The sequence below is a fragment of the Clarias gariepinus genome, chromosome 17 (assembly GCF_024256425.1).
Source record: "Clarias gariepinus isolate MV-2021 ecotype Netherlands chromosome 17, CGAR_prim_01v2, whole genome shotgun sequence".
NCBI lineage: Eukaryota > Metazoa > Chordata > Actinopteri > Siluriformes > Clariidae > Clarias > Clarias gariepinus.
In genome coordinates, this window is record NC_071116.1 from 5859925 (window position 1) to 5887872 (window position 27948).

The 27948-nt window shown below is 40.1% G+C and overlaps 1 protein-coding gene across 1 annotated transcript; it reads left to right on the top strand.

The window, feature by feature from the left end:
- The first annotated feature begins 973 nt into the window (after positions 1-973).
- Positions 974-27075, top strand: cplane1 (ciliogenesis and planar polarity effector 1). The gene is made up of 53 exons (XM_053475769.1): positions 974-1557; positions 1641-1776; positions 2285-2404; positions 2485-2717; positions 4615-4715; positions 4799-4955; positions 5052-5155; positions 5234-5416; positions 6739-6985; positions 7068-7220; positions 7344-8029; positions 8127-8317; positions 8514-8594; positions 8714-8854; positions 8941-9120; positions 9200-9428; positions 9564-9694; positions 9806-10023; positions 10131-10295; positions 10425-10548; positions 10633-10742; positions 12098-12244; positions 12339-12468; positions 12996-13317; positions 13437-14304; positions 15936-16099; positions 16260-16399; positions 16675-16775; positions 16862-16920; positions 17204-17266; positions 18417-18600; positions 18694-19008; positions 19085-19663; positions 20737-20909; positions 21149-21230; positions 21355-21406; positions 21566-21700; positions 21779-21847; positions 22116-22216; positions 22389-22566; positions 22666-22913; positions 23074-23164; positions 23891-24070; positions 24187-24222; positions 24384-24417; positions 24694-24822; positions 24938-25100; positions 25220-25275; positions 25473-25604; positions 25694-25854; positions 25947-26042; positions 26142-26305; positions 26622-27075. The coding sequence occupies exons 1-53, from the start codon at positions 1477-1479 to the stop codon at positions 26739-26741; spliced, it is 9243 nt and encodes a 3080-aa protein (XP_053331744.1). The 5' UTR covers positions 974-1476; the 3' UTR covers positions 26742-27075.
- The last annotated feature ends 873 nt before the right edge of the window (positions 27076-27948 follow it).

Consider the following 27948-nt stretch of genomic DNA (forward strand, 5'->3'; position numbering starts at 1 on the left):
GCATCGTTTATGGCGAAAATGGGTATGTTAGGCTGAGCTCATGGTGCAATGATTGCAAGTTGCAATGATAAATGTTATGATCCTTTTGTAAATGATTCATATTAATTTTTTTTCCTTTACAACTATGCCTTTCTATCTACAACAACAACAATAATAATAATAATAATAATAATAATAATAATTCTTTATTTACTCAACATCTATACTGCTTTACCCTGGATAGAAGGTCAGCGGAGGGCCTGGAGCCTATCCCAGGAGATTTACGTAGAGCATCAGGTACACCCTAAATGAGACGGCAGTCCATCACAGGACAGGACGGACACACACACACGCTCATTCACACACTACAGGCAATTTGAGAATGCCAATAAGCCTAATCTGATTGTCCTTGGCCTGGGTGAGGTAACTAGAGTACCCAGAGTAAACCCATCAAGCAAGGGTAAGAACATGCAAACGTCATGCACACTGACCTGAGGTGGGAATCAAACCCTCGACCCTTGTGGTGCAAGCAACTGTACTAAGCCAATAACAATAATATTAATACTACTACTAATAATAAATTATTTCATTTATTAATTAATTTCTAAATAAACTAATTGGTTTTAATTAATCAATAATAACTTTATACTTGCCTTCTTTTAAGGCTCTGGTGGTAAAGTCCTTCATCCCACATGCACGATTGCAGTAAATGGCTCTGATCATGTCACCATATTACTCCCTTTATTAAATATGGAATCAGTGATACCTATTTAATTATTACATCTTATAGTTTTCTTTTAGTTAATCAAAGACAAAAACTGCATAATTTGTGCTTGATAGGATTAAACAGGTTAAGGTTTGATTTGTCGATGATCTGTTAGTTTTAATCATCCTTTTTTTTAGCCGCTCCTAATGCTGGTTCCTGTGCGCGGGCACGTTGCGCGCTCTCGTGTCAGCGTGAACGCGTCTCGTTCCATGGCAACGAAACGGGAATCTGTGTAGTACCGGAAGTGGAGGGAAATTCGAAAGGAAAAAAAATACCGTTATGAATTTTACGTAAATACTTATTTACTATGTTTATTGTGTTGTGTTATTGTAAGAGTGTGTCAGGGATGAAAGATGTCTATTATTGAGTAAAAAACAAGGGATTTTTTGCGTGTTTAAACGCCTGGGCTGTATCATAGGATTCCATCTCATGTCGCTAGCTCGGTTGCTAACAAACATGGCTTGGCGTTTTTTTATTTTCTTCAATGCAGAAGATGCTGTTTTACCTTTTTGTTGCTTTATTTGTTAAAATAATGTACACGTTCGTGTTTGCTACGTAACTACATGCTTTCTATGCCATCACCGCGCCGCAAGACGGGAATTTCATGGGAAAATTATCTAGAAACGATCTAAGTGTGTAGCAACTTAGCTTCAGGGTGTGCTCGTGTCAAATATGACCAGCTGCAGCGATGTGAAAAGCAGAAACCGCGGATCTCAGATCAATCTCCAGACATGGAGGTGAAGCTCGAGGTGCTGTTGTCGTCCAGCATCAAGAGGAGAAAACCATGGCCGAGATTTTGCTGGCTGGGAAAGGTGAGACTGACATTGTGGTTTTGAGCAGAAAAGTCCCCTTTATATTCCTCTAATTCCACACGTGGTCTTGATTTGTATCTCAGGAGAGGGAAGGTGTCTTCCTACTGGATGACAATCGGATCAGTGAGATCAACTTACACACAGGACAGACTAAAAAGAAGATCCCAAAACTGCAACAATTGCTGCCAAGAGTCCTGACAATGTCCAGCTCTCAAAATGGTGAGTTCTGCAGCCTCGCACCTCCAGCATCAAGGGTTCGATTCCCGCCTTGGGGTCTGTGTGCTTGGAGTTTGCATGTGTTCCCATGCTTGGTGGGTTTCCTTCGGGTGATTTTCCCAAATCGCCTGCAGGATAAAAGATTGACACCCTGTCCAGGGTGTACTATGCCTTGTACCCTAAATCTCCTGGAATAGGCTTCAGGCTTCGTGAACCCTGCATAGGAGGTGAATGAATAAATACTGTAATGTTTCCAACAGTGCTCCACTGTCCGTTCACCCTTGCTCATCAGTGACAATCTGATCATTTTGATTCATGCATATTTTCTTACACATTTCTTACTCATTCCCATCATTTTCTTCCTTGATTCTGTAAAGCTGCTTTGCATTAATAATCATTCTTAAAAGCGCTACACAAATACACTTTTATTTAATTGTTCTAACATAAAAACGCAAAACTGGTGTCCATGCAGGACCGTGATTCTACTAAACCTGCATTATGATCTCTCTAGGCATGTGGCTGTCTGGTATATTGATCTCTGGAGAGGTGTTTCTATGGAACAGAGACAAAGATTCTTTAAAGATGGTCCCCTCTGTGCCTGCGGTGTATGAGCTGGCCTCTGCTGCTAAAGGTCTCTGTGTGAATTTGTATCTCATTTTAGTTTCATGTCAGAGTCTTTTGCTGACCCTGGTCTGTCTTACTCTTGCATAGCAACCTCAACGTGCCTGTCTTTGCTTGTCTCGGGGGACGGACGTAGGGTTCTTGTGGCATCTTTAACAGGACAGATTTTCCTCTGGGAATGCATCGTGCCTCAGGATCTAAACAACTTTCGGGATAACAATGTCAAAGGACGCTGGAGTCAGGTGGAGCCCTCAGAAAATTCACGGCTCCCTTCCACTAAGGATAAGGAAGCATGTCTTCACTGTCTGTTCGTCCAGAGTCAGGTGAGACTGGTGCATGTTAGCATACAGTACATTTGCTTAAATACATTTTATAATAATAATTTCAATATCCTTGAAATAAAAAAACATTTTTCCCGACTGTAAACCCATGACGGGTCAAAAATGGACAACTACGTTTCTGCAGAAGCAATCCGGAATCCGAATCCCAGACCAGTTCTGCTCCTTCACGGGAGAAGCCCGGGCTCTATTACTTGCTCTGGAACATATCAAAAAGGGAAGGGAACAGAATGCCTTAGTATTTACCAACTCAAAATCCTGCCTACAAGCATTGGAATCTATGAAAACAAATCACCCAATAATTATTGATATATTAAATCAAGGCAAACCAACTACAGAAAAGCCATTACAATATTGTCTTTTACTAGATCCAAGCAAAACAAGCCCTTACAGAAACAATTAGCATATGTCAATTACCACCCTCTGACCTCAAGCTATTGATAAATCAGTACATATTAAATAAGTGGATAAGTTATAACAATAAGTTATTACAAATTATTCAAAATAAACCTAGTGGTGGGAAAAAAATGCTTTCGTCCCTTCGAATCCAGACACGACCAAGTCGTATACACAATATACACAGTCGTATACGTGGCCTATACGGCACGTATAGGCCATAAAAATTTAACCCATGCGTATTTATTAAAGGGTAAAGAAGCTCCAAAATGTCAGCACTGTAGCACTACTCTAACTATAAAGCATATACTTTTGACCTGCCCAAGTTTTAATACCATAAGAAACAATTTCTACCAGAACAAGATTTAAAAAACATATTCTGCAAGACAAAACTAGAAAAACTTTTAAAATTTTTACCAAAAGTGCACTTAAAGAGCCTTATGTAAAGTCTTGTTCTTCTGGCCAAGGCCATGTTATAATGTGATATTTATTTATTTTTATTATTATAATTATTATTTTTATTTACTTTTTCCACAACTCTTTAAATCCCTTACATTCTAACATAATATTATGTTGGTTTGAATAAATCAGTTTAATGTTTAATATGTATCTGCCATAAAAAAAAGCTGATATGGCAATAAATCCTAATACAAACAAAAATAAATGCATTTTATTTGTTGACAATAATAATCAAACAATTTCTATTTACTCAAGGTCACCATCTACAATTCAAACAAGAAATAAAAGAATAACATAAAGTATAAAATGACAATAAAACAATATTAAGTAAAACAATTGACAGAGTATCACATGAAGAAAGATTTGCAAATAGGCAGCCTTGTATCATGTGAAATAAGCGCGTCTGTGTAAATGGGTCTTACGACGTGATTTGAATGTGGTTGGAGAGTCTTCAGTGCAATAAAATAAGTATTTGCTCCTTTCCTGATTTTTTTTTTTTAAATGATGATTTCTTTGCTGGTTTCGCGCCAGATGTAACAGGACACAGTCCTTTCAAAAAGTTAAACTTTTGTCTTATCAGTCTACAGAATATTTGCCTGGAAGTCTTATCAGGATAATCAAGATATTTATTTTCGCAAATATGATGTGGCTTTGTGTTTTCTATTTTTTGTCAGCAGTGGCTTTTACCTTGGAACTCTCCCAAGTGTGTGTGTGTGTGGGGGGGGACTGTACAAGTTGCGATAGATAAGTAGGAGCGAGATTATGAAGTGCTTTAAAAGTGAGGAGGAGAATTTTAAACTCTATACGGTATTTGATAGCGGGCCAGCAGAGTTGATGAAGGGTGGGGATAATTTGATGCATGATGGGTATTCAGGTTAGAATGCACCAGCAGAATTCTGGAGAAGTTTATGGAGAAGTTTATGTGGTAAACCAGTTAATAGTGTAATCAATGCGGGAGTGACCTCCACATAAGTTAAAACATTTCATCAGTATATCTTTTACATTTTATTTCTATAATCTTATCCAGTCTGTAGGTGATGTGTGCCTGGGTGCTTTCATCTTCACTAGTGGTGAGGAGCTGATTGTCACCTTCCTGAAGATTGAATGGGAGGAGACATTGAAAAACAGGTTGGGTGCTATAAAAGCAGATGGAACACAAAATAGTTGATAAAAAAGCAAATGAATTAAGTAATGTTTTGTCTTTCGTACAGTTTGAAAGAATACAGCGTCAACTGGCTGACTAAGTCCTACACTCTCAGCCAACTAGTGCCTCCATGTCGGCCTGTGAAGTCCAGAGGAGCCCTAGTACCGGCATACTCACCTGATGGAAAACTACTAGCAATAATTCTTAACCAAAAAGACCCAAGGGTAACACTTATTACTGATTGTTGATCGAATACGTCTTATTCTCTGTTCCTGCTAAATTATTAGAGCACATTTCTAATACGTCCTCATGATGAACAGGCTACTCAGGTATTATTCATAAGCACGCAGAATTTTGTGACCATATCCAGCTCACTGGGAGGTTGTGGCAGTAAAAAGCTCTCAATCCCACCCAAATATGTGAGGTGAGTGAGGAATATACCCCATTTATACTTATAAGCTTAAGACAGAAGTGATTTTGACAGTTTTGTTGATTCCTGAAGGTCATACTGGGTGAGCTGTGTGAGTTGGATGCCAGAAAGTCTTTATCTGGCCTGTATACTGAAGAGAGGCTCTGTCCTGATGCTGGGCCGCTTAGCAGGACTGGTCTCTCTCTCCACGAGTGGCTGTGACATCGAGTTTGGTCCTGCACACTTCCTGCCTCTTCATCCATTAATCACTTACAGGTGAGCAGTGGTAGTTGCGGTAGTTTGACACTAATGTAAATCTATGTGCCTAATAAGAAATAAGCATTGAAACTAGGGATGCACCGAAATGAAAATTCTGGGCCGAAAACGAAACCGAAATTTTTGGATGCACTTGGCCGAAAACCGATACCGAAACCGAAAATGGCTTCATTAAAAAACATGTTTAAAATATTTTCTTTTTGTTTGTATTAAAAAAACTGCAAATTAATTAAGCAATCAAACTTTTATTGATAATAAATAAAAGTAATAAGGCTGTTTAACAATAACAAAACTAAATAAAATTTCTTTCTGTAACATATTGCAACTTTGCTGTCCTCATCTGAAACTTTGAAGTGCTTCCAAACCGCCGATATACTCCGTGTTTGATGCATAATGACAGCGCGAACGAGACGGGAGGATGGGAGAGGCGTGGCGACAATTTCGGCTTTTATTTTCGGCGCTTTCTTACGTTTTGGGCGAAACCGATATTGCTATTTCGGCCGAAGATTTTCGGCGGCCGAAATTTCGGTGCATCCCTAATTGAAACACTAAGGGGAGGTTTTCCCAGCACAATGGGGTGGTGTGATGTGGCTTACTGTCACACCCTTAATGTTTTTCTCAAAGTTTTATTCATCTTATACCAAATCAGTTTGGCAACGATTAAAATTGCATACTATACAATGAGCTGTTTATATAGAAATATATAATAATAATTATAATAATAATTAAACATTTTTCTGTAATTTGAATCGCAGCTGAGAACTAAAGAGAAATTTTTGACTTACGCTTGCAGTTTGTTCATAGAAAGGTAATCAAAACCTTCTGAAGAATCAGAGTAAAAATTTCAGCTTTTTTAATCTGGTATCAAAGATGATAAGTTGGCTGTGAGTCATATTCATGAATCAATGTTATAACACCTAATGCATTATTTCTGGGCTGGTTCAGGTCATATAGTATGTTTATCCATTTCTCATTTTCATTGATGTTCAACGTGATTTTCTTGTTCTGATCCCTATCCTCTTTTACCACCTCTTTCTCTTCTTTTATTATTTCATCTCTAGTCATCTGCTCTCTCTTTTTCTTCTTCCAACATGGTCATTTTGTGCTCATGTAAGTACTGGAGCAGTAGAAATTCCCTGTCTCCCCCCAATACACTTACAGCTTGTTGTGGCATAAAGCCCACTAATTCAGCCCGTCCCTTTCAGCATGTTTGACTGTAACTATGTTGAAACGCTTGACCTTCTTTAATGCCTGCATGCTAATACGCATAAAAGAGGTTCTTCTTCAGTTATATTTAACACAGCTGATATTGCTCCTTACAGACCACCAGTGACTTCACAGCCACCAGACGATGCGTCCAGTTCCAGCGTGTCTCTGCATGATCCGATGAGACAGCGTTACTCTGTTACCTGGCACCCGAGGCTGCCTTACCTTATCGTGTCTGACGGCTACATGGTGACAGTGCTGAATCTGCCCAGCTGCGCTACCTCTTCCAAGCTGATGAGCAGCTTCCTGATGGAGATGACTCAGGCGCTGGAGAGAGCACGCAAGATCATCCACTCAGAGCTGGTGAGTCTAAATGGTTAAACTTGCTATTTGTCAGACAATGAGGGTACTGTTAAGGATGAAATTATACTGTGTGGTTGTTTAGCCACAGGTGAAGTCCAGAATGGAGTCCATGTCCACTCTGAAGTTTACATCCAGTCTGTTGGCACTTAAGCGAAAGGAGACGCCTGAGTCGACACTGCCTCTGTTTTTACGAGATGGAGGAAGCACAGGAGGCTCAAGACTGATGACCGAAAGGGTGATTCTGCTGCTTGCATACCTGTCTTTTTATACATTAAGCTTCAGAAGTATTAACAATGCTTCATACTTACAGTACAGCTCTCTCTCTCTCTCTCTGTCACATTTTAAATTGTTCCATAAGTTTGAGGACAATGATGACGACTCAGACGAAGGTCATGGTGCCAGGTCGTTTATGGATGATGGGGGCCGACTAGAATTCGCCTCGATGTTTGACACCCTACACGCCCAGTCCCAGGTTGAGTTAGAAGATTCAGATGCTGATTTCTCAGCCCTTTTGGAGCAACTGACCAGGGCAGAGCGGAGCTTGCTAACCGCCTGGGCTTTCTGTGTTTCCCTTGATGGTGAAACGGATCAGAGCGAGCGTGTGCTGAAATACATCATCTCAAGCGCTGTTCGTTTGGCTCACCTTCTCCGTATCGCTGGTCCATTAATAAAACCTCACAAACGAGATAGTGTGTTTGAAATTTACAGGTCTCTGCTCTCCTTTCTGCCATGGTGTTCCCTCCATAAAGGTGGCCCCAGCTGCTTAGTGGTCGTCTCAGATCTCGCCCGACAGTTTGTTCATCTTTTTCTCCCTTCATCTTCGCCCACCGTTTGTTCCTCTGAGAACTTCTTGGCAGCTCTTATTGTCATCCGGGAAGCATCCATAATTCTGGACCTGACATATAGTCTACCTCAGAAGGCAGTGTTTCAAGCAAAACACAATCTTTGTCCCTCAGATATCTTCTCCATTCCATTGTTGCAGGATGATGTGTGTGCTAAAACTGTTACCTCTCAGATATCCGGGTTAAACAGGCCATCAAATAGGTATGTGTGATTTTTGACGTATATTTCTGATTTAAATGCTATATCTAGATTTAAGAATAGTCACAAATGTTATGGATGAACGTTTTCTGCTTTTTAGATTGGTGGCGATATGGCGAGATATCTACAAAGAAGCTGTGCAGTACCAGGATCAGTTGCAAAGCAATAAAAGTTTAGCCAGTCAAAATAAAGAACTTGAGAACATGTCTAAGGTCCTTTCTCAGATCCAAATATCGCTACAAGGAGCTGGAGACCATCTTGAGGAAAGTCCTGCCTTGTACAGGATAACAGGTTAGACTCGGTTAAACGATTTTATTTTAAGATAAATGTGCTTGACTTCATGAGTGGTTTTTTTTGTTATTTTTTGCAGGCAACCCATTTGTCCTCTTTGGTACAAGAGGACAGGTAGGTTGCCTGCAAAAATATAGTGCAAAATAGAGTGACAAACCATTAAACATCAACAAACCATGAAACTTTGTGGGTGCAGGAGAGGAACATTTCATTTCTGGTGAGTACAGTGAGTGCATCCAGGTTTGGCGAGAACAGCTGTGGGAGGAGAGGATGAAAGGTATGCTTCTTACTGCTGCACCATGCTTACTTCACTGTATATCCTTTTCTATCACTTTGTAAGTTCAATTGGGGATGTACTACTATCCGTATTTGCGCCTGTCTGTTTTTGTCTGGTAGCTGGGCCGAGGACAGTCTTCCTGGAGACGCGCTACTGTCTGGCTCTTCTGTTTGGCCTGCTGTATCAGTATAGGCTGAGGGAGGCTCAGGCCTTTTGTGACACCATGGCCAAGCAGATACTGACTTCAGAAGATACATTAGGTAAAGTTTAAAAAATGTAAAAAAAAAAAAAAATACTCGTTGTCGTTATAAAATATATAATAATATTCAGTATTTCTTGCCATCAGCGATGCCCATAGAAGGGGCTGGTTTTGAGTCGTGGCTTCCTCAGCAGGTGAATAGCGAGGCCGCCTGTGCGGTGGTCCAGTCTCTCGGCAGGTTCATGGCGTCCTACTTCACCAACCAGCCGCTAGCCATCTTGCCCCCACACAACGTAGAAATCCTGCCTCCGTTACATCTGACACAGTGTAAGTAAAACTTTGTAAAGATAACAGGCAACCACAAGTCGTTTCTTACTGAATTCAAGCTCATACACTGTTCCTACAGCGACAGGGAGACGCACAGTGGCTCTAAGTCAGTCACAGGTGACAGCCGCAGTGAGGTCGCAGCATCTCTCGGGCGTGTGGACGGTGGAGTATGCTCTGGAGCTCCTCCTGCTGGGTGGGCTGTTAACTGAGGCAACATGGTTGGCTCAGAGTTTGGGTGACTGGAAGATGGCGGCGTCTCTTGGTCTGACTTATACCACATACTGCAGACTGCACTATGATTTCAGCAGGTTGATTAATGACGGAGTGCCATTCACTTTAGCTCTATTAATCAGCATCTCATAATAACAATACACAATAGTGTTGGATTCTAGTGTTGAAAAAAAAAAAAAAGGTCATAGTATAATTTTTACATTTTGTTGTAGGTTAAAATGGAGAGAGTTGCACCTTCCGGCGGAGTTACAGCCTGGATTTATCTTTCTGACTCAGCTGAAGTCATTATTAGCCTGCAAAGTTTTATCTGACAAAAAAGATACGACATTTGAAAGCCTCCCAGGTTCTTTCGTTAATTGGTTTCATTTTCCTACATAATTTACTGTATGTGCAATATGTTTAGCAACGCAGAATATCATATGACTTAAGCCACCTGTCTGCTTTGTATCATAAGATATCGTGGAGGTCGGAGACATGGAACTGCTCCACGTGTCTGCACAGGAGATCCTGAAGGCTTCGGCCATGGCGGAGGTGGACGTCGTGTCACAGCCTCTCACTAAGCTGTTGGAATCTGCCAAGGAGCTTGCGTCTTCGTTCACTGCTCTGGTTCCTTCTGCGTTCTACCTCCCTGCGCCTCCTTTGTACTGTCCACAGCCTGCTCCAAACACACAGGTATACTGATCAGGTCCCTTGCTGAGTTATCTAACCATTTTCCAAACTCTAGTTGGATCCATTCTTAAAGTACTTTATCACTTGTGGGATTTTATTTAATTTTTTAGGACTCCATTAGTGACATCTTGTTGGCTTTGGAGAGGGAGTTACGCTGCCAGGTAGCTGCCGTGTTACAGCGAGTGCTGCTGCTATTCAGAGCTGCTCACTGCTCCCGCCCAGCTGTGCAGTGGTACATCAGCAGCCTGCGTCGATGCCGTAGGCTCTTTCGGAAGGTAAAACGTTTTTGGTTCCATATGGGTTAGGCATGTCACTCTCAGAGCTGTTATTTATCCACAAAGGATGAATTACTCTCAGACCACATTGATCTGATTGTTCAGCCTTGGTTTGTGGTGTGTCAACAGGTCAGGAAAGGAAGCGGTCATCCTAAAGATGAATTTCCAGAAGGTTTGAAGAAGTTCACTAATCGCCACGGGTTTTTCAGCTTGGGGTCCAAAGACATGGACAATGTCGTCATACAAACAATAGGTGTGTATGTGTAAGCTTGTAATAGCATAGTCTTAATATGTATGTTAACTGTTAGTAACAAGCTGAGTGTGTAACGTCCTTTAGCGTCCTTTAGGGAATTATGTGGGCTATGCTGGATGCTGCATGTTCGGGACCAGCTCACAGTCTCCTGTAGAAGGTACCAAGCTGCAAGGAACAAGACTAAAGACTCTCAGGTAAATACAGTGCTGTGGGAAATATACGTACACTATACTGCCGAAAGTAGTCGCTCGCCCGCCTTCACATGCATATGACTTTTAGTAACATATAATTCTTAATCCATTTGGTTAATATGATGTTGGCCCACCCTTTGGCAGCTATAACAGCTTCAAACACTTCTGGGAAGGTTTTGGGAGTGTGTTTCTGGGAACTGTTTATCACACTCCTCTTCTGCTCTCCCCTCTCCTGTTCTCTCTCCCCCTCTCACTTCTCCCTCTCTCTGTCGAGCTACACATGTCTTTCCTGCTGCCAGTGATCCAGACTCCCTTTGTCCTCTGGACTTGTCTGACCCATTCTGGTGCCCGCTTCTGGTTGGAGATCTTGTCACATGGATGCCCCGTGTGTCTCTTTGGAATGTGTCTGGTGTATAGGGATGGTTTTACTTTACCATAAAGACGGTTCTGGCCTCGACAGATGTTGACAGCTGTTTCTCTGAGGACTTGACTTGGCTGCAGTTGCTCGATAGTTCAGGATTGGAATTTCCTACAAATCTACCCGAGTCTCCAATAACTACCTGGACTCCATATTAACATCAATTAACATCAACTAGCTGCCACCTAACACACAGTATGAATGCAGATCAATTCCTGCTCTCTGTTTCACCCAAATGAGGATGGGTTCCCTGTTAAGTCTGCTTCCTCTCAAGGTTTCTTCCTATTACCATCTCAGGGAGTTTTTTCTTGCCACTGTCGTCCTTGGCTTGCTCACCAGGAACTATCTGACCATTTTGATTCATACACATTCACATTCCATACAAACTTAAATAATTCTTTTGATTGTGTAAAGCTGCTTTGCGACAATGATAATTGTTAAAAGCGCTATACAAATAAAATTGAATTGAGTTCTTCCAGAAGTGCATTTGTGAGGTCAGACACTGTTGTTGGACGAAAAGGCCTGGCTCGAAGTCTCCGCCCTAATTAATCCCAAAGGGTTCCAATCAGGTTGAGGTGCAGGCCAGTCAATGTCTTTATGGGCCTTGCTTGGTGTACTGGTGCAACAAAAAAAACATTAGTGAGTTTGTTGTGGAAGAACTTGACTGGCCTGCACAGAATCCTGGCATTTACCCCTGATAGAACTACTTTGGAAAATACACACTCCTAAACCTCGTGGCAAGCCTTCCCAGAAGAGTGGAAGCCCATACCAGCTGAGGGAGGGCCAACATCATATTAAATCCTATGGATTAAGAATTGGATGTTACTGAAATTCATATGCATGTGAAGGCAGGCGAGCAAATACTTTTGGCAATATACTGAGTGTATTTATGTTGGATGCTCACCTGTGTGTTTCTACCTGTTTTTCTTTGTGGTTCTAGGTTATGGATAAATGCGTGCATGAATTGCGTGAGGGGGTCCTGCGCTGGGCTTGCCGCTTGATGCCTTTCTCTCGCTTTCTTAATGGAGAAGAGACATTACAAGACTTAGTGCTCAGCCTTGTGTCCGAATTACCCGCTCTTCCAATGGTGAAAACCAAAGACGCACATTACACAGCGGTTTCTTGCCTTACTCTCTTCTCCATTACAGTGTTAAACCTCCTATTTGCTTGAATTGCTCCAGGTGGCAGAAATCTTAGTTACGGTGTTTCCTGACGAAGAGGAATCCGTCCGGGTGCCTCTGAGAGAGAAATACACTTTACTGCTGCAGAGGTTAAGATCCAGCACTGTACAGGGTTCTACTTCGCTACAAGGTAATCTGTAAGATTTTTGCAGGATCTTGATTAGAGGCACATTTTCACTATTAACATTAAAGATATCAATAGTTAATAATATTAATGCCCTGCTGCCAGAGGTCTATAGAGAGCTGATTGGCCGAGCTCTCTCAGAGGGGAGGGATGAGGGGTACTTCGTCCTCCCACATTAATCACGGCTCTACAGGCAATCAGGTGCGTCTGTGACCTCACGCAAGTAGAAGGAGCGGATAGTGCTGTCCTCCGAGTGTATTATGCCGCCCCCAATGGTGCGTGAGCAAGCAGTTCGAAAAAATAAGGTTAGCAGGCGTCACATGGTTCGGAGGGAACACGTGATAGTCTTCGGCCCTCCCGACTGAGTGGTAGTAGTAGCCTTAATGTGGGAGCTCCCTAATGGGAAGGAATTGGACACGACTAAATTAGGGAGGAAAATCGGGGGTAAAAATAAATAATAAAAAAAATAATAATTCATGTCCTATGAATTAACGTGTTAAGACCTGTGTATTTACATTATGCTTCATGTCCAGCCACACAGGCCAGTAGTACACTAAAGGAAGAAGAGGGTGTGACAATGGTGTTGCTGATTCAGGAGCAGCGGAGGCAATGGGTTCGACAGGGGCGCCGTCTGGCAAGGAGCAAGATCCCACCAGAGCTGTATATCTGGGAGAGGGAGGAAGAGGATGAGCGGGTCGGAGCCAACACCTTATTTGACCGCTTCTCACTGTGCACTAGCCTGAGTAACAGCACACTCACAGACTCGGAGCGCCCCCCAATAGGCAGTGATGCTGACACTGTTGATACACTGTCAGAACCTCATTCACCAAAACTCCGGGACAGGCCTGATTATAGGTGCCATTAAACTCTGTGTCGCTTCATGTACATTGTCATTGCGTGCGTGTGTGGATCACTCATTTTGTGTATACATTTTTGCAGAGCTTCATTTTCCTTTTTCATGTTTTCATTTGCAGCTCTGCGTCGCCCAAACCTCAGAACACTTTCAAATCAAAAGATGGAGAAAAAAGAGACCGAACACAACAAGAACCTAAAAGTTTCGGCTTACCCTCTGTGGGGACATGGATTTTTGAGCTTGAAGACGAGGAGTATCTTTGCTTTTTGGAGCTTTTCTTGAGCTACGTGTTGGAGAAGGACGGCCTGGACACGGAGGAATCTGAGCTCCCTTTGCTGAGTAGCTTTTCATCACGTCTGCGTGACCGAGAGCTTTACTCTGATGCTTTTGACATGCTGACAGCGCTCAAAAGACGACAGGCTGGCCGGAAGAAGGGTGTTCAGCTTCCTGTGTTCCGCGCTGGTGGTTGCTTTCGCATGCTTCCTGAGACTCCAGAGCCGCTGCCCTCTATCGGCCCTCCTCCATCTGTTCTCAGTGAAAATCGCACTGCTCAGACCAGCACTGGAGCGTCGCCCTTTTCTGGAAAACAGCCAGGTCTGTTTAGCCTTCGACAACAGAAAGCGTTACCTCTCAGACAGAATGTAATCACCCAGGAATATAGTTCGATTCGTAACTTAAACCCAGGGATCCCTCAAATGGAGCGCTGTAAGACAATCTCCTGCCCTGATGTGGACCTGCAGCTGGAGCTGGACTCCAAATTAGAGGTAGACTTTCCCCAGCTGGCCAGGCTGCTGGAATGGATGCTGCGCTGGGCGGATAGAAGTGTCCTACTCACTCACTCCAGCAAGAAGATGGCAGGCGGTGGTGGTGATCCAGTAATGATTAGGGCTAAAGCCTCAGCTCCTGCAGTGCTCTCTGCTCTGAGGCTATTGGAGAAGAGATATACTAAAGCTCTATTGAGGACTGACAAGCAGTATACTCAGATTAAGGTGAGATATTTATATTTAAATAATAAAGTGTGGATTTACTCTAATATGTTGTCTAGATTAATGCAGAAATTGTGAGTAAATAGAGAAATGGTTCTGAAGTCCTATAAACTGTTTAGAGATTTTAGTTTTAGTTTCTAAAAATGTATTTACTGAATTGTGTTACTCCTACAAACCTAAAATGTGGGGGCAGTGGTGGCTCTGAGTTACGGATCGGAAGATCTGCGTTTCGAGCCCCAGCTCCGCCAGGTTGCCGCTGTTGGGCCCTTGAGCAAGGCCCTTAACCCCGTAAAAATGGCTGACCCTGCGCTCTGACCCCTGCCTACTAACAAGAAGCTGGGATATGTGAAGAATAAAGAATTTCACTGTGCAGTAATGTATGTGTGATGAATAAAGGCTTAACTTAAAAAAATATATCGTGAAGTGAATTAGACAACCATGGAAGGTAAGAATAGCAAAAGGAAAATTGCAATATAAGATTAGACTAACAGAATTAAAATGTAAACCTAAATGGTTTTCCATTTTACTTTCCATATACACTCTATGTACACCGCCTAGCTAAAAAACATTACTGCACGCTAATATTTCTTCGAACTGCCTTAAGCTTTGATTACAGCCAATTGATGCGTTTTACATTTCACATCTCATATTTATTTTTTAGTTTTTGCTTCAATGTTGGCCTATAATTTGACCCTTCTGAAATGGTGGCCTATTTTTATTTTTTTTGGCCAGGCAGTGCATTCGAGACTGTTACTGTAAATGTTCACTACACAGAGTATAATATGACATTGCACAATGTGTATAGTGTACCATGTACCATAATAACCAATTTAAATTCACTCAAAAAAAATATTAATCACTATGCTTATTACTTGTAATATTATTGTTGTTGTTGTTGTTGTTACTATGGCACATATTTTTTGTCTGCTTGTGTACAGTACTTGAGCCTACCCTTATTTCTGCATATTTTGCACACAAGAAGACAGACTTTCTTATATTTTTAATGCATAAAAACATTATGTCATGAACCAGTGAGAAACGTGCAGATGATGACAGATGATCAGGTCGGTGCTTAGTATAAAGGTGATGTTGAGTGGTGATTGGTTAGAACAGATGTGTGGGGAAATGAGGTTGCTGCTGTGGTTGTTACATAAACAGACTAAACTAAATCTTTATGCACTGTCGCAGAAAAAAACATCTGTTCCCATTTCTTTAATATAAGTTGCACAATTTAATTTAATATAATATGATGAATAATTTAATATGTGTAGAATGAAAAGCCATGCATTGCAAATGTTAGGTTATTTATTTGCAATAATTAGAAGACAGTAGCTAGAATGGGAACAAAATGACTTATAAATACACCATAAAAACATTGCTTGCTGTTTCATAAACACAATTTAGACCTATTTAGAAATCTTTACACATAAAAAAAAAAGTGATTATTATTTAGTCAGCCATACCTTTTTATTTAATATTAAACCTCTACAGTATTTAAAGAGTATGTCCAGGTTGGTAAAAGTCCAGGTATTACATTTATATTAATATTTTAGTTAATTTATCACTTATGTTGACTTCTAAGCAAGATCACCACGCTTCACTAAAGCAGTGTTTTTCCGCTCATTTCACTCCAGGTCCCAGAAAGGGAAGCTCAAGCCACTCTGGCTCCGGTTATGCCACATGAGTTAGGCTGGAAGCGTGAGAGAGAGAGCAGCGTGGATACTGGCTATCCGTCCGCCTCAGGGGGTACTCCCATCACCCTGCCTGATCTGGACCCTCAGCATGGACGCACGTCTGCGTGAGTGCTATTCTAAATAAAAAAATTATTCTGAAAGTTGTGTGTAGTTTGCAATTGCTTTAATGCCTTTTGTGCCTTAATGCAATTTGTGAAGTTTAGACCAAACAGCTTTGCACAGACTTTTCTGTGGGTATTCTGTAGTATTGTATTTATTCAACAGGCCATGTGAGGGTGATAAGTTTCAGGATGAGCGGAGTCTTTCTCATCTGTCTGGGCGTGAGGACACGATCTCTGACCTGGAGTTAAATGGACAAAGTGTTGGAAGAGTGAATGAGCCACTCATAGTGGCTGAGTTGGACAGTAAGAGTCTTGCTTATTCTTGATTTTTATTTTAAAGTTCCCTTAAAGAAGTTTCCAAACTTAAGAAAACAAATGAACACACAGAAATTTATTATTTAAATCATTTTAAATAAATAAATATTAAATAATACTCTTTATTCCTGCCATCCTATATTAGATAAGCAGTATAAAAGATGAATAAATGATGTACTGACTGCTTTGTAAAATTGCAGATAAATATTCAGTGCTCTATCAATGATGAAAACCATTCTAAACAATCTTTTGGGGTTTTACAGCTGACCGTAGTAGTGTGGAGATCCTGGAGGAGTCTTCAGTTGAGCCAAATATTTCATTACGGATAAGAACAAAGAGCGAAACGCTTAGACCCAGGGACCAGGTAAATAAAACTCCCTGTTAAAAGAACTGTACTGCTTTACTTCGGTTTGGGTCGTAGTTCAATAATTCACTGTTTCCTCTTCACAGACATTAACATTGGCGGATTTAGAAAACTCCAAGACATCCGATGACTCCTGCGAATCTCAGTGAGTTTACTCCATGTTAAAAAGTTATGTGATCATAGTAAATAATATACTGTAGCTTATTCCAAGCACAAGTAATGTGCACCAATGATTGTTCATAAAAGTATTTAGAGTCATTAAGCAGTTGCTATGGTAACAGCACAAACACAGCTCATACCTCTTGTATGTTGTATGTGTATGCATGTGTCGCAACACTCAAGTAAACAGAAAGCGAAGCTTTTCGGATTGTTTTTGGTCTGTAACTATGCACTTCTGGGTTAATCTAAGAAAGATTTCTGCTTTACAGCTCCACGGACATTGGCTCGTTGGATATTGAACCTGCAGAACCGAAAAGGGAACCAGAAAATAGGCAAGTGCTTTGAGACAATGACCACTGTTAAAAGCGCTATATAAATAATATTTAAGTGTATACTGTATGTAGTGGAAATTGCTAGACAACTTATCATAGATTTATGTTAGGGGGGCATTTTCTTCTAAACGTTCAGCATTTAAACAATGTTTTGTTTGGTTTGTATATTTTTGCACAGAGTTATTCCAACGGTTCTTTACATATGATTGCTTTTATTTTGTTAAAAATAAAGGATTGTTTTTGGCCTTATTAATAGGCCAATTTAATTTGGCCTTATTGATAACAATGTTCAGATCACAGACCCCCTGGTTATACTTTATAGCTTTATCATGTTTTGCGAACTAAGGGTTGTAGTATGTTAGTTTTAGTAGGATATTATGATAGTAGCCAATAGTATTTACTGTCATTACTAGGCTTATATCTAGTCTACCTAATGTACGCTCCTGGGTTTGTATAAAAATAGAAAGGAGCGAGTGTGACAAAGTTACCAGAAGAACCTAACAACTATTTTACTTATAGTACTGTGCAAATGTCTTGGGAACATACTATAATATGGCTTAAGCAATAAATTATTTTGAAAACATTTCTTCATAAAAGAAACTTCTATAAAGATTAATAAAGAGCAATAAATAGTAATAAAATAAACAGTCAGTATTTGGAGTGAAAACTCATTGATTAAAATCAGGAATTTTAGACACAGATTTGTGCAGTTTTATAAGAAAATAGTTCGGTTTTACTGAGCTTGCTGGAGAATATGAGTTCTTATGGTAACTTTGTCACACTTGCTCCTTTTTGTTTTTATGCAAATCCCAGGAGCATACATTAGGCTTTTTGTTTCCATCTGAAAACTGGTCTTTCATGTTATATATATATTTTCTTCACAGCCATGTATATATTCTCCTGTAATGTTATGTATTAATTAATTTTAAAGTTATATATGGAAATACTGAATAATTTTGTACATAATTATGCAGACATAATATAAACATGTATAACAAAATTGGTACAGCATATAATATGGTGCCTAAGACTTTTGCACAGTACTGTGTGTGTGTGTGTGTGTATGTACTTTGTGCTTTGCACTTTTATTTTCTTTTAAACAATTCTCACCTGTTTTTTTTTTTGTTTTTTTTGTATTTTTTTAAATCAGTCCTGTACGTGAGGTTCCTAAACCTGAACCTGTTCAGCGGAGAAAGCAGCAGCTTCCAGCCATGTCAAATCCTTTACCAGAACCAGCGACTGTAAGCCATCCTCAAACAGTCCAGAATGGAGAAAACATCCCCCCTGGCCCAGTCAGACAGCTGCTCCAGGATGAGCTTTTCCGATTAGTACAAGTACACTAAAATTATTTCTTTTAACAGTTTCAGTCTTATTATGCATCAAATACTTCATGTTGTATAATATTGGATTTTATTTGCAATTTTTAGCTGCAGCAAATAAACTTCATGAGTCTTATGCAAATGGTGGGAGCGTCCTTCGCCAACCTGCCCCTCTCCCACAGCAACCCACTGCTCTCACAACTCGGTGTTCCTGCAGTGCAACCCACACAACCACAAGCTCAACCCACTGTGGCTCAGTCCTCAGAGCCTCCTCCCCCTACCACCCAAAACACAAGATTAGAGAATAAACCAGATACCAATTCTGAGCTACAGAACAGGAAATCCAGAGCTGCTGATCAAAAGTGGATGGAAGCAAACTCTGTACTGAGTACTCCTGAGGAAATGAGTAGACCCAATCCTCAGGTAAAACATTTAAAGTGTCCTTTTTCAATGATGTAGCCCGTTGTTAGATTGCTGACTTGTTCTTCTACTCGCTTAGCCGCAGGAACTCCGACAGCTGACGATTCGTTCTGATTGGTCACGGAACAGCCAGGAAGACAGAAGTCATTTTATTCCAACCTCTCAAGGACTTCTTACCACAATGGACAATCAGGCCCCGCTGCAGGCGAACCAGCAAAATCGTCCCTTTGAAAAGACTGTTCCCTTCTTACAGGGGCTTAGACTTCTCCGCTTGCCCCCTCCTCAATCTCCTCCTGCCCAAGTCAGAGAGGCCTGGGGTCCTAATCAGCCAAAGTCGACCATGTACAGGAGTTCTGAGAGTTATATGGGGCGTGCTGAACCAACAACACAACCCTTAAATTGGAATCTGAATCAGTACAACACACAAACTCAATCTTACACTTCATCAGACAGAGGGAAGGAAAGGGATGCAGTCCATCTGCCCCCTGCTCACAGCAGGCCAGATATGCGCCTGCCCTTGCTCCATTTACCCCCTGACACCCAGGTTCGACCCATCCAGCTTCCCCAGATTCAGCTGCCTGTCCCAATGAGGCTGGAAACAGCGGGGACCTTTGCCAAACCACAGCTACTACGTGTTGAGCCTGAACCATCTCGTAACGTAAGCACTTTAGGTTTAATTCTATTTAAGTCATCCTACATACTAGGGTTGCGCGATATGCCCATTGTCATATCGTCCTATCGTCAGCCTGTAAGATCGCCGATACACGATAGTAGTCAAAGCCCAGGGATTCTGCGTGCTGTCGCGTTCTATTCAGAGAGTAGTACATATTTTTGTGGTTATTTTTTTCATTTCATGTCTGTTGTTTTATCGATAAATCTGCTCATATCTGCGCACGCGTTTATCAGCCTTTTGATCAAAAAGTTGCACGCGCAACTCACTTTCACTTTGCACAAGGCAGTGTTTATTGTTTAGTGTATATTTAAAGGCGCATAAACACAATAAAACAATTGTTTTAGGCTAACATATCATACCTCGTTGTAGTTTTTTTGCACACACGCGCGGGTGCGTTACAACAATAATAAGGAAAAATCACAATAATAAATTCGGAGCAGTACTACTAATAATAATTATACTGAATGAAGAAAGCGCCGTCGAAGAAGTATCATCATTGAAGGAGAGAAGAAAATGAAGAATTAATACTTATCAGTATTTACAGTTTGAGCTCGACATGTTTATGAGCTCTGTCGCTTGCTGTCAATGGGTGACTAGGAGAGAGAACACATTTTCGGCTTCAGTAGACACACAATACTTCAGACTGAAACACGACTGCCCCATACAGGTAATGAAGGGCATTTTCACAGCTTGCCGTGCGCAGCCGTGGCAAGTCACGGGATTCCTTTTCTTGAAACGTGGGTTTTTAATGGCGACATCTGTATCGTCCATATAGCTGACTATCGTCGATAGACGAGACTATCGTCGATAGACAATGGTATCGTCTATCGGCACAACCCTACTACATACCATCAAAATAGGCAAAATTAATGCTATTGTGGATAATTTAGCAAAAATATAAGTAAATATGCCCCTCAACGGACAAGCACATTATTATAAAACTGTAAATATTCTAAATATATATTTATATATTAAACATGAACATTGTGTTCTGAGAATCCTTGTGTTTAGAGTTTGAATAAGTCCAATTATTGCTTATGTGCTGTGTGGTTGTACAGGGTTTCAGATATAGCACACCTCCTCTCCCTGTTCCTCGGTTAATCCCTCTGGAGGAGCTGATGGCCTGGGCTGCAGGAAATAAGCAGGAAGTGAACTCTAACCCCCGACTCCGACTCCTCAAAGCAGACACAATAACGCAGAGCAAACTCGCAGCCACGCCCTCCAGCAAACGGTACCTACCTGGGCTCTGTTTGTAGTCCTGATCATGCATTCATGCATTTATTTAATTTATTTGAAGATCTGACATTGTATTTTTTTTTCATGTTAGTTGCAATGCATGATGAATGGTTTTTGATTATAGCATGCTTTCTGATTATGATCAGACAATTTTTATCATGAAAAAATAATCAATATTATTTTGAGTTTGTTCCTTTTGATGAGTAATTTTTGAATGCTTCAAATGTTTTTAAGGCTGAAAAGGCGAGAAGATAAAAAGAAAGAGGGAAAGGTTGTGTCCTTCAGATCGGATGATTCCATAATCCCCCCATCTCAGGTATATAAATCAGCATTGTCATTAAATGAACTCTGCATACAGCAACATACAACTTTACAGATGTGCTTGAATTGCTCTGTCAATTGACTCACTTCATTAATAATCATGATTTTGTATTCATTAGGAGTCTGAAGAAGACAAATCTACTCCAGATGATGCCTATGCCATTCCTTTAGGTTACTTTTTTATCGATTCTATTAAAAACTATTAAAGAAATGTTTAAACATTTAGAAAACACATTCTTAATAAAATCCTTGGCTATGATTATTATTCCTTGACGCTATAGTTTTATGTGTGGACTCATGTTCCCCTCTGTCTTCACCTTGTCACTTCAGGTTCCTTCAAGTCAATGTTAACCGGTCAGAGGCTCCTGGCTGAAGCTCATGTCACATCAGCAGAGCTTCATGCTTTCGCATCCACACACAAGCGACCTCCTGAAATCCAGGATGCCTGCACCAACACAGACCCTAGTGCGTGATGCGTGTATTGATTTATTTTTATTAAATTTTTTAGAGACTTTGCTGATTTTACATTTCTGTCTCGATTAGCATCACCTCGCAGCACCACCGATAAAGCTGTTACAGCTCAGCTTCCTGTGTGTCAGTCTTCATCTGCACGTGAGTTGTATGTTCGATGTCTAGAAGAACTAAAAAGACATTCATGGCTATTTACCTATATATGCTCATTACATTTTAATTTATAATCCATGAATTTTTGTGGTAAGTTTATTTCTGAATATGGGAATACTGGATTTTTTATATTTCTACGCTTTTTTTTCTCTTTTTTTTACAACACAATTACAACACAACACAAAATTGTTAAACTGTCTTATTAAAAAATGCCATTTGATTATTTTTTCTTTTAATTTCTGTTCAATTTCACTAGGTGCTGGACATGAGGATATTAATGTCGCTCCTAGTGTTCCCATCGAGGTGTGCCTGAACATTCACTCCACTGAGGAAATGGTTCCAGATAAAGCAGATATGGTAAGTAAAAAAAACTGACGGTCTTAAAGTATTTGTGTCTTGTGATAGGAAGGTTTAATTAATTATGGTTATTGCTGTAGTTTTCACGCACAATCACTTTTACACTGATGATGTGTGTATAGTGCAATGTTACAGAATGCTGGCGTATAATTTTTTATTATCTTTTGTTAAGAGTGCTCATGGCCAAGAGATCATCAGTGTGACCGATCTGGAGGATGACTCTGTATCCCAAACCCCTGTCCAGCGCCAATCTCTTTCTCCACCCACATCTGCTCAGCTTCACCTTCTAGCAGCGTCTGTGGTCAACTCAACTGAGACCGGAACGGAAGCGCACACTAATGAATCGCCAGGTATTTAAACTTGTAGAACGAGACTGTGATTCTTAACGGCATCATGTAAGGCATCACATATTCACAGATACTGTAAACATTTTTTGCTATTTTTTATAGGTTACTCAGTAACATTCACTCCTCCTGCACTTGTGCTCTCAGTGCCAGAGCCCATCGGAGATTCAGTCACAGAAAAGATGCTGACCGAATTCGACACTCAACATCAGGTTAAGTCAGGGGGCCGCTTAGCAGACCATGCGTTTTCTCGCAGACAGGTTTCGTCTCATCTCTCCGAGATGGATGCCCGACTGGCGGCCCTCCAGAGCATTGCTGATCAAATGGACAAAGAATTTGCCGACACCAGGCTGGTAAGTTAAATCAGCTGCAACTTTTAAAACTTGATTTGGTTTTTGGGCCTGTTTAGCTAGAATGAAATCCTGGATTATTTTATATTAGTTATAATATATAAATTATATTATTATCTAAAATATTATATAAGACTAGTCTTCTGTCATTTTTCTTGTACAGCTGGTAAATAACATAGACGCTCTTAGACCCGTTATGGCGGCCAGTGTGGAAGAGGAGCCTCATTCCAGCATGCAGAGAGTTACAAAGGAAGGTTAGAAGAACTTTTATTTTTATTGTTTGCAAATCACTATAGTGTAACAGAGTGGTTGTCAACTCTGCCCCTCAACTGCCCTGCACATTTAAGTGCTTTCTCAGCGCCCGGGATGCCTGGTTTAACTAATCAACTAATTATGAGTCTTTTCTCAGTTGAAGTGGGTGTGGTAGAGCGGAGAAAAAACTACATGACTGGGCAGTAATAAGTAAATAAGTAATAAGTTAAAGAACTACTGGTGTAAGAGGCTTTAGGATACACTATTTTAGGAAAACAATTAACTCACGTTATCGCTTTATACCAGGCCACATGACCTTACTTGATTATTTTCCTATAGCAACATGCACCAAAATGCTTTTGTCCATACATATCTACTGTATTTTTCAGATATGTAGCACTTTGCTAAAAATGTAACACCGACAAACAGCTTTCCATTAAAAAAAAAACTGATGCATATAAAATAAGGTACTAAGTTGAGTATAGGGTTAAATATTTGTTTCAGCATATACAATAAAAAAGATGGGAAATACGTCGTGGATTTAACTTTCTTAACTTTTATAAAGGTAAAGGTAAATTTAGACTGAAAAAAAGTACCATTTAAAGATAGCATCTTTTGCGCTCACATTATTTTACTCAGGAGGCTGACTTTGTATGTATGTAATGAAAAAAGACAATAATAATAATAATAATTATTATTATAATAATCTGATATGTACTTGTACTCAGCAAAGAGACACACAGCTCGAGTGACCATGAATGAAGAGGACGAACAGCAGGGGGAGAGACGATTTTTGACTTCCACACCAAGAGGTATTTTTCCAAGTGTTTGGAGAGGGCGTTCATCTTTAGACTCAGCCTCACTGTTCACACAGAACCCGGTCCAACAAGACCACGTTATCCCTACAGGTAACACAGTGCATTTCCCTTATACTGTCTGACCTCACAGTATTTCATTTTAATTCTTTGTTTTAGAAATGTATTTATAAACTTAATCGGTTTGAATCTGATGCTTTTTTTTCCAGTGACATCTGATCAACCTATTGGAGAACTGAGCCAAGGTTAATGCACGCCCTTATTTCCTGACACACACACACACGCACACGCACACGCACACAGAGTGACCATATACCTGCTGATTTTTTAACTAGAGCTGCTCATTCTGAGCCGTGGCACAAAAGACTTCTTTTCCTCACTTGTTATTGTTATTTAATTGCAGCAGAATTGACTGGATCACTGATGGAGAATTCAGACCTGTAAGTGCTTCTTAATAAAAACCTTTCACGTTAAATCATGTATTATTAAAAGTTTAACTCTAGAATGACCAGAAATTAAATTTTACAATGGTTCTAATGAAGTATAAAAAACATTCCAGCTATTTGTAACCCACAAGTTAAGATGGTGGTAACAATAAGAGGTAAAACAAACAGGAAGCAGTGATGCATAAAAGTTTACATGGCCAACATTGTTTGTGTTCCTGCTTTTTGTTTGTTTGTTTCTAACTATTATATTATCTCTTAATTTATTATCAGACTAGATGAAAACATTTTGTGTATGACTGGACTGAGTGATGTTGCGGACATCTTGGAAGATTTGGTGAAAAAAGAGGCGCTCTCACCCTACGCATTCCAGCACTCTCCCTCCATGACTGGGACGAGAAGGTACAATCTTCTTATGACATTTTGACACTTAAAAATTAATAATGAAAATGAGTAGAGTATTAAATATATTTGACAAGACAAACAAAAGTGTGAAGGCTATTGTTTTGTGGAGCAGCAAGCCAGAGGTGCAGCAGAAGAGAGCCATGATGGAGGAGGAAAGGAAGGAGCTGAGGACGTGGATGAGGAGGAAGCAGCGAGAGAGACTGGTCGAGTACCACAAACAGAGGCAGGAGAAGAGAGAAGGGGAACGCGTTCCCTTTAGACCTCCTAAGCAAATGGTCAGACTCTCTGTCTTTTCTTTTTAGGTTCCTTATATTCGCTGATGTGTTTTTTTGTTGCTTTTATTAATATATTTTTTGTCTGTATCTAATGTAACTTTATCAAATTACTTTGACAGAACATGTCCTCTAGAGACCTGGAAATTAACAGGAAAGTCAAAGAGGAGAGAAACAAGTAGGTTTTTGTGTAAATTTATTTGATAATAAAGAAACAATAATTTATAAGAACAAGTTCAGTAATATGCCCGAAGTGCTGGCAGTCTGCTCTTAAACACTGTAGTATTATAATGTAACGTATAAACAGGAACTTGGGAGTGTTAATGGAGAAATAATACAATGAATAAACAGTGCAATTTGTGTCTGTGTTTTTAGGGCAGCTCTTCTGGAGCATCACTCCCAGAGAGCACATGAGGCTTGCAGTCTTATCACAGACATGCTTAGTACCCCGCTCATCCTCCCTGGTCCTTCCAACAGCACGACCAAGACCCAAGATTCTAGGCCTAGGTCCAGACTTCTACAGACTTTCAAACTTTCTAGAGGTGTACTAAATTTATACAACATAAATGACACTGAGAATTTATTTTGTGTTACAGGTTTAGGACGCAGTCAAAAGGGTCTCTTAGAAAAAGCCCTAAAAGCCAAAGAGGGCAAGCGCACTCCGTTCCATCGTTCGGGAAAACAGTGGTACTGCAGAAGAGAGGTGCATCAGCTCCACCTGTGACCCTGAGCAGGAAATTTGGACTCCATAGGCCAGGTTCTTTTTTTTTTTTTACCTCCGCTTTTAATATACCAAGCTTATTCAATTTTTATGCTTATTATGACATTAACTGTTTTATTCTTAATCAGTGAGCGCACTTCCTGGCGACCGGCTGTCGCAGGTCACACGGCGAGGCATGCTGACTGACCTGAGAGATAGACCGAGGCCACAGACAACCATCCAGCGTAAGACTTTATTTATATACATTGACTTTAAATTGACGTCATTACTACTAGTGCTTCTTGACTGTAATGTATAATTTATATTTTTACGCCAAACCCTAGTCCCCAAATCTGGGCTAAATAAATCCTCAGTGGAGCTGAAAACTGTAAGAGAGTTAGAGGAGTCAATGTTAGAGGACGAAGAGGAAAGAGATGTTGTAAGTCCGTGGGATGTTCCTCTTGAGATCCGCAGAATTCTTGCGCTTGACAACCGAGTCAAGTCACAGGTATGGAGGGTTTGATTCCCACCTCGGGTCTGTGTGCATGGAGATCGCATGTTCTCCCAATGCCTGGTGGGGTTTTCTCTGGCTAGTCTAGTATCCTCTCACAGTCCAAAGACATGCAGGTTAGGATAACTGGCGTGTCAATATTGCCTGTACTGTGTGAGAGAGTGCATGATTGCATGATGGACCTGTACCCCGCTTTGTGGCCCGAGTCTCCTGTGATAGGCTCCAGACACAACCCTGTGTGTGTTCAGAAGTGTCAATGCTTATTATTTTAATTGTTTGATTGTTTTTTTTTCTGTTGTTTGTGACCATCCAGGGCTTGGTGGAGAACGACGATGATTGGCTGGAGGCCCTTTCAGAAAGCACCGGCAGCATTTTGAGTAAGATAGATTGGGCGGCCATAGAGCGGATAGCGGCTGAAGAAGGAGACGTTTGAGCTGATTCAATAAGAATAAAGCTTAAAAATCTAAAACATGTTACAAAAGCATTAATGGTGTGTGCTTTGATGAGTTTACAGCACTTGTTAGCATTGATTTTTGCTTGTATATATAAATATACTGTATAAGGGAGTGTATGTGCACGGTAAACGCATTTGTAGCATTTTAATAAACTGTCAGGTACACTTTATCAAATGCTGTATATTTTAAATATAAAAGTACACATAATGAAATAGACTTGTGTGCTTGATGTATATATTTTTTATTTATATTTGATTTATCCTACATTTAGCATGGTGTGTAAATAATTCGATTTGACTGTGTATATTTAATAAAGACGTATTTTCACATTACATCACTGAATATTCTTCTATTCCAGTATAACGGTAATGTAGCAGTACTTTGTGGAATGGTGTGGAGTGTAAAACAATTATAGTTCGAAATAGGGATTAATACATATATTATCAATATTATTGAGATCAACATCACATTAATAGACAATTTTAGAAGTCATATAGGCTAGTAATCTGTTAAAGAATCTCTAAATCTTGTAAATTTATTTATTTATTTTATTTACAAGTTATATACGTTTCAATAGTATTTTATTTAGTGTTATTGTATAGTATATTTTAGAATGCTATTAGTTTTTCTTTCAATACATGCTGTTTTCAAGGGAAGTTCCCTTCAGCCACATTTCCTGTACACGAAGCAGGGAGAAGGGAGCACCCTGTCAAGTACACTTCGGAATGGAACGCACCCGCTGCTTCAGTGTGTGTTTATGAGTCCAAGGATTCGGTGACCGCCCTCTAGTGGAAGGACCATGACACAACAAACTGCAGTTATTTCACTATTCCAGGATTGTGGGATTGGACGTAGTGCTCTATAATCTGCTTTTATTAACACCAAACATATTTGTTACATGTTGGTGTGATGCAGATGTGTATTATAACAAACTAGGATTAAAAAGAAAAACGTCTCTGGAGTTCGTATTACATCATACCTGTTTCCAACCCCACAACAAACATTTTCTTATACCTCTTATTTTCTTTAATGTTTTGGAGATTTGTTAAAAATAAAAGGTAATATTTTTATTTCCATATTTACCATAATTATATTAGCCCAGGAATTCTGAGTAATTTGCCCTGAGTAACATTTTTCTATATTTGTATTGTTATAAGTGCATTTGTCGTTAAAATAAATATTTAA

Excerpts from the sequence above, each read along its gene's own strand:
- cplane1 (XM_053475769.1), top strand. The coding sequence starts at position 1,477 with ATGGAGGTGAAGCTCGAGGTGCTGTTGTCGTCCAGCATCAAGAGGAGA. Across the intron at positions 1,558-1,640 it reads GATTTTGCTGGCTGGGAAAG|GAGAGGGAAGGTGTCTTCCT; the intron begins GTGAGACTGACA and ends TTTGTATCTCAG. Across the intron at positions 8,318-8,513 it reads TGCCTTGTACAGGATAACAG|GAGAGGAACATTTCATTTCT; the intron begins GTTAGACTCGGT and ends TTGTGGGTGCAG.